The 12,500-nt window shown below is 37.0% G+C and overlaps 2 protein-coding genes across 6 annotated transcripts in view; one reads left to right on the top strand and one right to left on the bottom strand.

The window, feature by feature from the left end:
- Positions 1 to 652, top strand: part of LOC118767741 (tigger transposable element-derived protein 1-like) — an 831-nt gene extending 179 nt beyond the window's left edge. Inside the window, exons 1-2 of one of the 2 annotated variants that reach the window (XR_005003654.1) lie at positions 1 to 119; positions 227 to 652. The exon at positions 1 to 119 is cut by the window's left edge and continues 179 nt beyond it. Coding sequence is in view for 1 of the 2 variants with exons in the window: in XM_036512819.1 (XP_036368712.1) it covers positions 96 to 119; positions 250 to 516 (291 nt within the window). In the remaining variant the exon portion in view is untranslated. The remainder of the gene's footprint in view (positions 120 to 226) is intronic. The other variant, XM_036512819.1, reaches the window with a different exon arrangement.
- The window catches only part of LOC115228412 (GTPase-activating Rap/Ran-GAP domain-like protein 3), a 1,278,929-nt gene that overhangs the window by 245,110 nt on the left and 1,021,319 nt on the right, over positions 1 to 12,500 (bottom strand). The gene's annotated exons all lie outside the window — the stretch shown is intronic.

Below are 12,500 nucleotides of genomic sequence, written 5' to 3'. Positions count from 1 at the left end.
TTGCAAAGGAATTTAACTTTAAAATTTCACCTGAAGATGTTTAAGAAGCTCATTATGTTGACAGTGATGAAATCACAAATGAAGAATTGCTAGAAATGGAAAAATTTGAACGTGAAGAAGTAGTAGTAGAAGAAGAAGAAGAAGAAAAAGAAGAAGAAAAAGAAGAAGAAGAAGAAGAGAAGAAGAAGAAGAAGAAGAGAAGAAGAAGAAGAAGAAGAAGAAGAAGAAGAAGAAGAAGAAGAAGAAGAAGAAGAAGAAGAATCGTCTGAAAGATGCTTCTCTGCAAAAAAGCTAAATGAAGCATTACTTCACATGGAAAAAGCAATTGAAATCTTTGAGCAGCAAGATGCCGATTTTGAAAGAAGCTCAACTGTTGCTGCAAATTTAATGAGAAGTCATGCTTGTTATCGTGAAATCTACCGTAAAATGAAGAAAACTTTTCAACAAACAACTTTAAATAATTTTTTAACGAAGAAAATTAATGCGGACCAAACATCAAAACAAGAAGAAACTTAACTAACGGAATTGACATGCGCTCAAGAGGTCCCAGTAGCGGCAGACCTGATAGATACGAATTAAATTTCACGAGTTGAATTTTTTGTTTTATATGCTTTTCTATTTTTTCATTGTGTAGTTTGTGATTTAATAAAAAATTATACTCTTGAATATTGCTATTTTTACCTTAACCTTTTTTTCAGTTTTAGAAAGAATCAACTTCTTTAGGGGGAACCAATTAAAGGTATATTCATTGTTTTCCATGGACGATAATACCCCGCTGTAGGAATCTTTCACTTCACAAATCTGATGAGGAAAGAATTAATTCATAAACATGGGGTCTGCCTGTACACACACACACACACACACACACACACACACACACACATTCTATTATTTTTTAGTCTTAAGATATTCTGTAAAATATATATCGCTATCATGCGTTCAGAGTCGGGGCTCGACTGGAGTAAAATCAGTTCACTTTAGGAAATCTTGTGTTAAAAAAATTCTTATGAATTGAAGATGTGACCTACTTCCCCTTCACTTTGCCTATAAACGTCGAGCCAAGGACAATTATTTTTTTAAATGTATGCATATGTTCGTTCGATTGATTTCTGTGTATGAAATGTTTTACAGCTGAAATATTGCAAGTTCTCTATCAAGCTTTGGTCTTCTCAAGAAGACAATCTCTGCTTCCGCTCTCTAAAGACTCTTAATAAAACTGTATATATGCTATATGGGTGGGGTTTTCCCATACATCTACACACAAACATTGCAAATACCTCGTATTCTTTCTTTTTTGCATTGTTTATTAAGTTCTTATAATATATACTCGTTTCAAATTTGGCACAAAGCCAGCAATTTAAGGGGCGGGTTAAGCCGATTACATCGACCCCAGTGATCAACTGGTACTTATTTTATCGACTCCGAAAGCATGAAAGCCAAAGTCGACCCCGTAGTATTTGAATCCAGAACGTAAAAGACGGATGGAGTGCCGCTTGGCATTGTGCCTGAATTGCTAACGATTCAGCCAGCCTGTTTTTATAATGTATATTAATCCCGCTATCCATTTAACTGACCAACATAATGAATTGGGTTTATATGAATAATTATGCCTAACCGACCCGCGAAGTCTAGTTTATGCTTCTATCAGACATGGAACGTCAAACGTTTGGGGGAAGATCATAGATGGCAAAGAGGTGGAAAAATTACCCATTTCCTTTCTACTGCTGTGAAAGTAAGTTATTTATGAACAAGATCACACACACACAAAAGAAAAAATGAGAAGTACAACAACGAGAGAACATCTATGCGGTCGTTTCAGTTGCTAGAAATAGTAGCCAAAGTTTTCTCTTATCCTATTCTGCCATTATTATTATTATTATTATTATTATTATTATTATTATTATTATTATTATTATTATTATTATTATCATCATAGATATAGATACGAATGCTGACCTAGATGCTAACCACCACCACCACCACCACCACCACCACCATCATCATCATCCACAGCAGCAGCAACAATATCATTATTATCAACCCAATAGCAAAGATAAATGTTTTATATAGAGGATATAAAGGAGTATTGCAAATACATTTTCGATTACTCATATGATATTCATCTACAATTAGGAGAAAACGATGGTGAAGTGTGAAACAATCTGGAATCCATAGAAAATCAACATAATTTATGTTTTTCTGCCCTTTGTGTTAACCTTCTGAAATGACTAAGAATCTGGAGCGGAAATCATTGGAGTAAAGATAAGCATAGTTAAGGTTGAAAATTCTTGAGTAATACGCACGCACTTAGACTTAATTCTTAAGCCTAATACCAAGAGATTTTGGATTGTAAGGCCAGCGAATATAATCTCGAAAGGATGAAAGGCAAAAGTCGACTACGGCAGAATTTGAACTCAGAATGTTAAGGCTAAACCTTCTTGTCCTTGCTTAAGGTTTTTGTGGAAATCGGTAACAATATTAATCTCGGGAGTGGCAAGTTGATTACATCGACTCCAGTATTCAAATGGTACTTATTTTATCGATCCCGAAAGGATGGAGGGCAAGGTCGATCTTGGCGATATTTGAACTTAGAACGTAAAAATGGACGAGAATGTCGGTTACAATATTATCCAACGTTCAAGGCGGTGAGCTGTCAGAATCGTTAGCATGCTTAGCGGCATTTCGTCCGTCTTTATGTTCTGAGTTCAAAATCTGCCGAGGTCGACTCTGCCTTTCATCCTTTCCCGGTCGATTAAAAATGGCTATCAGTTGATCACTGGGGCCGATGTAAGATGTAGTTGACTTATCTCCTCCACAAGATGCTGGGTTTCTGCCAAAACTTGAAACCGATATTATCCGACATTCAAAGCATGTGACTGCCGAAATAAAAATAAATATATAAATAAATAAAGATCATTTCAGTAACAGTTCGAACCAGTGAACTGCGACTCAGTCGGTACTCTTTACACACATACACACTCACGTGTCTGAGTTTGGGGATTAGAGTTCGCTTACATTTCTTTGACAAGATATCAAGAGATAAGGAGAAGAGAGCCACTATTTAAAATCTGGACAAACATTTGCCAGACACAACTACTTTACATAAGAGTGCGAGATTAACGACCTGACTGGTTGTTGATCGCATGTCAAAGCGAGTAAAGTGTTGAAGCTGAATGCTATCGTACACACACACATACACACACACACATAAACGTATTCATTTACTTGTTTCAGTCATTTGACTGCGGCCATATTGGAATACCGCCTCAAAGGGTTTTAGTCGAAGAAATCGACCCCAGGTCTAATTCTTTGTAATCCTAATACTTATTATATCGGCTCCTTTTACCGAAGTGCTTAGTTACCGGGACATAAACACATCAGCATCGGTTGTCAAGCGATGGTGGGGTACAAACGCAGACACACACACAGACACATACATACATACATACATACATACATACATACATACATACATACACACACACACACATACATACATACATACATACATACATACATACATACATACATACATATATACGACGGAGTTCTTTTCAGTTTCTATCAAATCCACTCACAAGGCTTTGGTCGGCCCGAGGCTACAGTAGAAGACACTTGCCCAAGGTGCCGCGCAGTGGGACTGAACCCGTCGTCTTTGGCGGGAGAGTCCATCATATATGTATGTACGACAACGAGTACATCATATATGTAAGATAATGAGTGTTACTGTAGATCCAATCAACGGAACAGCGTCCTCGTGAAATTAACGTGCAAGACGCACGTAATCTTAACATAGTTCCCTGGGAGATTGAGCGTGACATAGAATGTGACAAGGCTGGTCCTTTGAAATACAGGTACAACTCATTTTTGTCAGCGGAGTAGACTGAAGCAACGCGAAATAAAGTATTTTAGTGTATGGCTTTATATAGTCTTTCTCTGCAGAAATACAATATCATAATTTTCTATAGGTCAAATATGGGTACTTATTTCACTATGGGTACTAATTTCATCGATCTTCGAGGAATAGAATTTTAAGTCGACTCCAACCAGATTTGAACTCTGTTGTGCTCTACTACATCTGATACTTTAACTCCCGTCAAAAGAGAGCGTATATTGATTTCTTTTATATAGGTTCAAGATTTCAAATCTAGACATACGGAAGGATTTATGAACGTGTGATAATTCCTATTTTCTGTAGAACTTTAGCGACATGAGTGAAACGAACTGGCTACCGAACTCTGCTCTCTTTTATAACCTCTATTTTGTTTCCGTCGAAAACATATAACATATGACATAAGGTGGTGATATTGTATGGATCAAGAGCATTTCAAGCGTCGTTGGTGAATGAAATAGCTATAATCAGGGTCGTTTTAGCAGCATTATATGCCCCAGGGTTAAATCAATGCACTGGGCCCTATAGTATTTATTTTACTGACAATAGACCATAGCATGCATAGGTAAGAATTGGGTTCCTAAATCCGTGAGGCTGTCATGCAGCTCAGTGTGTTCATGTCTTGAGACAGCAATAGCTATAATGATGGAGAATCGAAACCGAGTCACAAATTTGCTAGCTTTGGATTACCGCAATATGACGGTGCATAGCAAAGTTTTCTTCGTTTAAATTAATCATGATAAAAAAAGAAAAGAAAAATGGTGAGTTTCTATTATTGTTTAGCTCTAAATCAATCTTGAAAGAGCAGATCTTTTATCAATGATATAATGATATAACAGCTGTAATCGTACTGTCTTTTTCAGTTGTAGTTTCTTTAGGACTATAATCTTCAAGAAGACAGGTTATTATTTGAGGGAGATTTGCTTGCTATTTCTGGCATGGAAAGAAACCGTATATAGGCTCCCTCGTTGATCTAGAAGGAAAAAGGGTATTATGATGCATGTATCTATTCTGAGCGCATAACAACGTAAGTAAACTTGTGTCAGCCGAAATTCAAATCTGGATTGCGTTCTGTATATGTTAAGAGCTTGCCTTTTTGTCTTACACTGCATGCTACGATCAAAAATATATTAATAGAATTTAATCGCTCATTCACATTCATAAATAGTTTTGTAGTTTTTCAGTTTGGCAGACGTTTCTTATGATATATAAATTACTAAAACATTATATATACTTGCATGATATATAGCTGACAAATGTCAGTTACATCAGACATATAAACGTCATATGCATATTATATATTTATATATGAGATACGTAATATAAAACAAAAAGAATAAAAAGAAATCTACGCTTATATGGTCGAAATATGACAGTGCGGATATAGTTATTTTCTTTATTTTGATTTTGTGCGTTATTGATTAAATTTAGTTTATAAGAAACGAAGGTATTAGCTTATACAACGGTGACTGCTATTTAAGATTAACGCAAACTTTGAGGAACGAGATATATTATAACCGAACCGGCTATAATATTCCTCGTACGTCATGAGATTAAAAATTTATAACTGCACTTTATTTCTTTCCAGGCAAGCAAATTTTTGTGTAGTCACACGTTTTAGTAAATCATTGCCGTACCGTATTCCCATTTCATTCATATAACATAAAAATAATATCTTTCCAGCTTAAAAAGTTCGTGCTTTCAACACATTTTGAAAAGGTTTCGATCCTTTTAGATTTCTCTTTCATCAAAATTTTAAATTATAAGCAAGAAAGACATTTAACACTGACGATTTTGTTGAGTAAAAGACCGGACCATTACATTATACGTTGTTACATTACGTATAACGTGGAGGCGCAATGGCCCAGTGGACTCGCGGTTTCGATTGTCAGACCGAGCAAAAACACCTAAAGCTCCACGAGGCTCCGGTAGTGGGTGGTGGCGATCCCTGCTGTACTCTTTCGCCACAACTTTACCTCACTCTTTCTTCTGTTGGCCTGCTCGCTTAGCCAGCGGGGTGGTGTCATTTGAAGGCTTAAACAATGCGAAGCGCATTGTGACCAGCGATGTGTACCAACATCTGATTGCCTGGTCGGTCACGGTGATCACAGTGATATTATGTATAACATATTTCATTTTAGCTACACATTCACACACACACATATACACACATACATAGTGATGAAGCAAGTTCGACACGTCAAAGTGCGTGGCACACAATATGATGAATATAAAGTTAATTCATATACTTTATACAACTTTAGAAACAAATCGCTTTGTTGAGAAACGCGCGATATATGAGTCAACCGTGTATGACGACAGGCGCTCAAAAACTTTGAGTTGCTTTGAAGCTATTAGTAACTTGAACTGACAGGTCTATACAATTATATAAAATTCATACAAAACGCATATTGATTTGTAGCTGATATTCCAACGGTATCTTTGGCAGGCGTGTGTCACGTACGTCTATGTAAATGTAAGTATTGCAGATCTGAATTGAACCAACATTGGATAAGGTTGGTAAAACACCCTTATGTATGCCACAATACTATTTTGGTTTTTCTTTTTTTTTTCGCCTGTTTTCTTTTCTGCTTCCTCTGACTTCTAGAAGAATTACTCCGATTCAAAATCACAGCACATGGATCTTTTCGGTTTGAACGGCAGTTTTTTAAAATAATTTCCACGTAACTAAACACTTTTAAACTTCGTATACTGGTAGAATGTGTTTATAAAACATCTTTTTCTCTTGGCTTTATTGAGAAAATTCTATAGTTTGTAAGATATTTCTTGTTTTTTTCTTCAATTTCTGCAATTTCAACCAATCAGTGACGTGTATGGGAGCAAAAAACATTCTGTGTCGTATGAATATGTCCCTCGTTTAAGAAACAGATTGGGTTTATTTACATTTCTGAAGAAAAAAAGATACCCTTCCCCCCACCCCTAACCCTAACCCTAAAACAGATTGAAATGCAATAGATCGATACTAGGGTCATAATTATGGGTGACAATTTCATATGACACCGCTAGAAAAAACTGCCGTTCAAACCGAAACGATCCCAGCACATTGTTAAAGTTGAACTTTTATTTCTTCTAACATACTTGCAGGAAGTTAACTTTGAATAATTAACCAAACTTGGAAGAATCAAATTATAAAGCTAAACAGAATATCAACATGAGCTAGCTTTAAACCATAATGAGTTTATACCAGCGATCACGGGCTTAATCACTGTTGATTGTTAAGTTTTTGAATCACAACAGTATGAATACCTGATACTCATTTCTTATCTTCATTAATAAAATATGGTTTGAAATCATTTCGAAGAAGTCATATTATATCTACATGATATTAAAATGTTATCACTTGTCATTGTGTATCATATTTCTAAACTTTGACTTGGATCTTCTTAGAAACAAATCTCTTTTCTGTATATTAATCCCGGCGGACTAACTTGTTTCTTCTTATCAAATGGCCTGTTGCTAATCTCTTTTAATACCAACAGCACAAACATCGTTATTATTACTGATAATAACGTCTCTTTTTGTTTCTAATTGTGATACAGTTGATACTGGAAGTACACTAAACAAAGCGTTTCTTTTTCTGCCGTTTTGTCTTCTTATTTTAAGACGAATTTCCTCATTAATTTCTTTTTATTAGAGCATATGGTAAAGAGAAACCTTCGAAAAGAATATGATATTTTAATGGAAAATTCTGCCAGAATAAGATGAAGCTACATATGCGATACGAATGAAAACACGAAATTCATAAATTATTGATCAACATTGTGGCCGAAATGCTATTTCTCGCTCGAAGAGAATGACAGTTCATACAGTGCCGCAAGGTAAAGCAGTAGTTTGCTAGCTAAAATCAGAAAATTAGAGATCAGTGAAGGTACGGCTTCCTTGTATAGCAATATTTGCATTGTTTAATGGTAATGTAGTTAACTCTCTTACTACCTTATGCTAAAATATTCTTAGTTACTAGCATAGCCGCAGTCCAATGATTAAATTTAGTAAAACTTAATGCAATCGCTCAATCTATTAGAAATAAAAAATTCATCCCCCTCAAATCTTACCATGATGTTAGAAAAAAAAAAACAAAAAAAAACGAAGGCCACATTGAAGATGATATACTTGAAGGAATTACGGCCCGGTCGCTTTTGACCATAGGTATGTTCTGTCAGAGCCGTCCTTGGGCTAAACACTACTACTATTAGTAAAGACAACTACACGAATCTTTTCTTTATTGCCCATAATGGGCCAACATAGAGGGTGGGGGGACAATACAACATGATATGGGGGTTATGTATATCGAATGGGATTATAAAATTTTATATAAAAATGGTTATAAAAACGGATGAAACACAAATTACGAAACAAACAATAAAAGGATAATATGAGGTTAAAAAAACAAGTGTGCTCCGACCCCACGAGCCTTGTCTTTTTAACCGATACCTTTTAGAAGTCCTTACAGCGTGTTCACGCAGGGCCTTTCACTCCCAGTATCCGTGCAACACGCATCCATCTTTTTTTGTACATATACTCTGACAGACACCTTCTCTCCAGCCAAATCTTTCTTTTCAGATGGAACATAAAAACATTCACCAAGGCGAGACCAGAGATAATGTCAACAATTACACCAATAACAATAAAACAAATTAAGTGGTCTTATAAAATAAGTACCATTTGATTACTGAGGTGGATGTAATCAGCCACCCCACTCTCCCAAATCTCAGGTCATGAGCCTATGATAGAAAAAAAAATTAAGACAGCGAGTTGGCGGAATTGTTGCATGTCAGACAAGACAGAATAGAAAAGAAAATGCTTGGCTGTATTTCTTCTGGTTCTTTATATTCTGAGTTCAAATATCACTGAGGTTAACTTTGCCTTTCATCCTTTCAGGGTTCGAAAAAAATTAATGCCAGTTAAGCATTGGGTTTGGCAGCGGGGGCGGGGTTGGGTGGGTGGAGATATAATTGACTTCTGGGAGTGTAGACCTCATGCCAAATCTGAAAGCATTATTTATCAAATAAAATTAAAGAACAATCACTGGTTATATTTAATATAGCTGTGATGTCTGGGCCTGGAATAGAATGGAATTTTTAGTCTACTGCTTTATAATCAAGTCTTAAGGCCTTGATGAAGGGCACCATCGTTGGGGTGTACTTTGAGCAACAGATCAGTCTTTTATCCGGTTCTAAGTATATACTAATGATTTGATTATGAGAAAGCGTGAGTGAATGAAAGCATAAAAGAAATGAACTAAAGATTGTTATGTATATCTATATACATACACATATATATATGTATATATAGTATTTATATGCACAGATATGGCTGTGTGGTTAAGAAAACCACTTTGGAACCGCGTGCTTTCGGATTTAGTACAGCTGTGCAGCATCATGGCAAAGTGTCTTCTGCTAAAGCCCCGGGCCTTGTAAGTGAATGTGGTCGGCGGAAACTGTGTGGAAGCGCCCATCGCATGTATGTATATATATATATATATATATATATATCACGTGTGATCACGTGACCGACCAGAACATCAGATGTTGTTACACATCGCTGGTCACAATGCGTTCGCATTGTTTTAGCCTTCGAATGACGCCACCCCGCTGGCTAAGCGAGCAGGCCAATATATATATATATATATATATATATATACATACAGGCGCAGGAGTAGATGTATGGCAAGTAGCTTCCTTCCAACCCCATGGTTCCGGGTTCAGTCCCACTGCATGGCACCTTGAACAAGTGTCTTCTACTATAGCCTCGGGCCGACCAAAGCCTTCTGAGTGGATTTGGTAGATGGAAACTGAAAGAAGCCCGTCACACACATACACACAAATATATATATGTACATATATATATATATATGTCTGTGTTTCTCCCCCACCATCGCTTGACAACCAATATCGGTATGTTTACATCTTCGTAACTTAGCGGCTCGGCAAAAGAGACCGATGGAATAAGTAACAGACTTTGATAAATAAATATTAGGATCTATCTATTCGAACATACCATTTAAGACTATACCTCAGCATAGCCGCAGTCCAATGATTAAATTTAGTAAAAGACAAAAAGACAGAGAGAGCATTACGTAAGCCATTCATTGAAGAAAGGCATAAAGGATTGCACGTGTGTTCGAGTGTTACAGATATGTGATCTATACATCAAATAGACAATCGATATAAATTATTCTCTTGATTAACAACACTCTTTTAGAATAGTAAGCAATATTACTCATTTATCATTAGATAAGCATCTTTGTAGTTGATATTACTTTTATGCAGATTTTTTTCCAAAAATATTTCTAATCTTTTCTTCATCAATAACTGCTATAATCTTTCTTTGTAGTTACTCATTCAGCATTAGTTACGAAAAAAATATTTTTTTTTCATAATAATAATGGTTTCATATTTTGGTACTAGGCCAGCAATTTTAGGGGAGGAGGTGATAAGTCGATTACATTAACCTTAAGTGTTTAACTGATACTTATTTTTTATCGATCCCTCAAAGATGAAATTCAAAGTCGACCTCGGGGGACGTAGAACTCAGAACGTGAATGCGGGCGAAATGCCGCTAAAGCAGTTTGCCCAACGTACGAACGATTCTGTCAGCTCGTCGTCTTTTCTTTGAGAATAATTACGGTTTCATATTTTGGTGCTAAGCCACCAATTTTGGAGGAGGGGGAGATAAGTCGATTATATAGATCCAGTCGACATCGGAGGAATTTGAACTCAGAACGTGTAGACAGGCGAAATGCCGTCAAAGTACTTCGCCTGGCGTGCTAACGATTCTGTCAGCTCCTCGCCTTTTCTTTGAGAATAATTATGGTTTCATATTTTGATACTAGTCCAGGAATTTTAGGAGATAAGTCGATTATGTAGATCCCAGGTGTTTAACTCGTGCTTCAAAGTCGACCTCGGAGAAATTTGAACTCAGAACGTAAAGAAATGACGTTGAATATTTTTGCCCTGATACGCTAAAGACTCTTCCAGCTCGTCACCTCTTTTTCAGTATACAAATGGATAGAGATATCCATGGTTAAAGATAATGCATTGAGATGTGTGTGTGTGTGTGTGTGTGTGAAGTCCCAGATCAGCTGTGACTGATCAAAGCTGTATCAAGTTGGCAATCAGCCAAACGACTAGGTGTGACCCACACATGCGTTATTCTATATGTGCTTGTATTGGCAGTAAGTAGAGTAACAAAAAAAAAACAAAAAAAACAAAATAAACAAAAATCAAAACAAATAAAGCCTAAATGAAATAAAGAGAAACGCAATGGCTATTTACTTTTTCGCTTGGAAGCACAAGAATTCCGCTATATTGAATGGACAAATCTATTCTGCATGGTGCAGTAGAAATGAGAGAAACCACCCAGAAGTAACTGCCAAGTATTCAGAGATCTTAGAGTCTTTGATGTGCTTAAAGGCAGTAAACTTCTACAGGAAAATGACAATTGATAATCTACACGATGTGGAAAATAAACCAGACGATTAACACCTGTGGTGTATTTTGGGAAGCTACGTTGCTGCACAACAATTCCGACGTACCAATGTGGGATCGACCTGATATACCGTGTTCTGACATATAAGACGAACCTCTCTGCAAAAGATGTTTCAAAACATCACATCAAGTCCCATATAACACATAGGGCCTATCTATATTACATGCTTTAATGTACTAAAACCTTTCTGTTTTCCTGAATATGCTCTGCTGAAATTGTTTGTTCCTTCTCGAGCCATGCCTGGCTCATAAGGGCCGGTTTCCAGGTTTCCGTGACGTATAGGTTCCCCACCTGGACGGGACGCCGGTCTGTCGCAGGTGAGCTGCAAGATGCAGGAAGAAAGAATGAGAGAAAGTTGTGGCGAAAGAGTCAGCAGAAGTTCGCCATTACCTTCTGCCGGAGCCGCGTGGAGCTTAGGTGTTTCGCTCATAAACACACACATCACCAGGTCTAAGATTCGAACCCGCGATCTCTCGACCGCGAGTCCGCTGCTTAAACCAGTATGCCATGTGCCTTCACTTGCTGAAATTGGGATGAGGCTAATATATATCCGTGCATCTCTTATAAACAGACCCGGTAAAAAAACAAAGATCCAGCCGAATCTCTCTCGAATTAAACTACACAGTATTAAACAAGAAACAACACATAGGTTCATACAGTCCTAGATATACCTCAAAAGTCATGAAGGCTATGACTGGAATGTCCTTCTTAATAGGCCTAGTTGATCAAGGATGACCTGGTGCTGTTCAACAATAACTTTAAGGCCATCGATTTTCGACGCAAGTGACACCAAATTAGCTATTACAAAAGAAAGAACTCAGTTGTGGCACGCCAGTAAATGTCCTACTTTTATTGCCTTTTAGCAACATTTATAAAAAAACAAAAATTCTGGCACAATTCTACTGGGAAGGCACGTGGCTTAACGGCCAAGGTATATTCGACTTGCGATCTTACGGTCATGAATTTGATTCCAGGTGGTGCGTTGTGTCCTCAAGCAAGAAACTAAATTACGTATTGCTCCAGTCCACTAAGCCGGGAAAAATGAGTTGTATCTGTTATTCAAAAAGCCAGCTTTGACACATTCGGCGTGTCACGCTGA

Source organism: Octopus sinensis, linkage group LG2 (assembly GCF_006345805.1).
Source record: "Octopus sinensis linkage group LG2, ASM634580v1, whole genome shotgun sequence".
NCBI lineage: Eukaryota > Metazoa > Mollusca > Cephalopoda > Octopoda > Octopodidae > Octopus > Octopus sinensis.
Note: the sequence above shows the minus strand (reverse complement) of the source record. Positions and strands in the feature narration are given on the sequence as shown.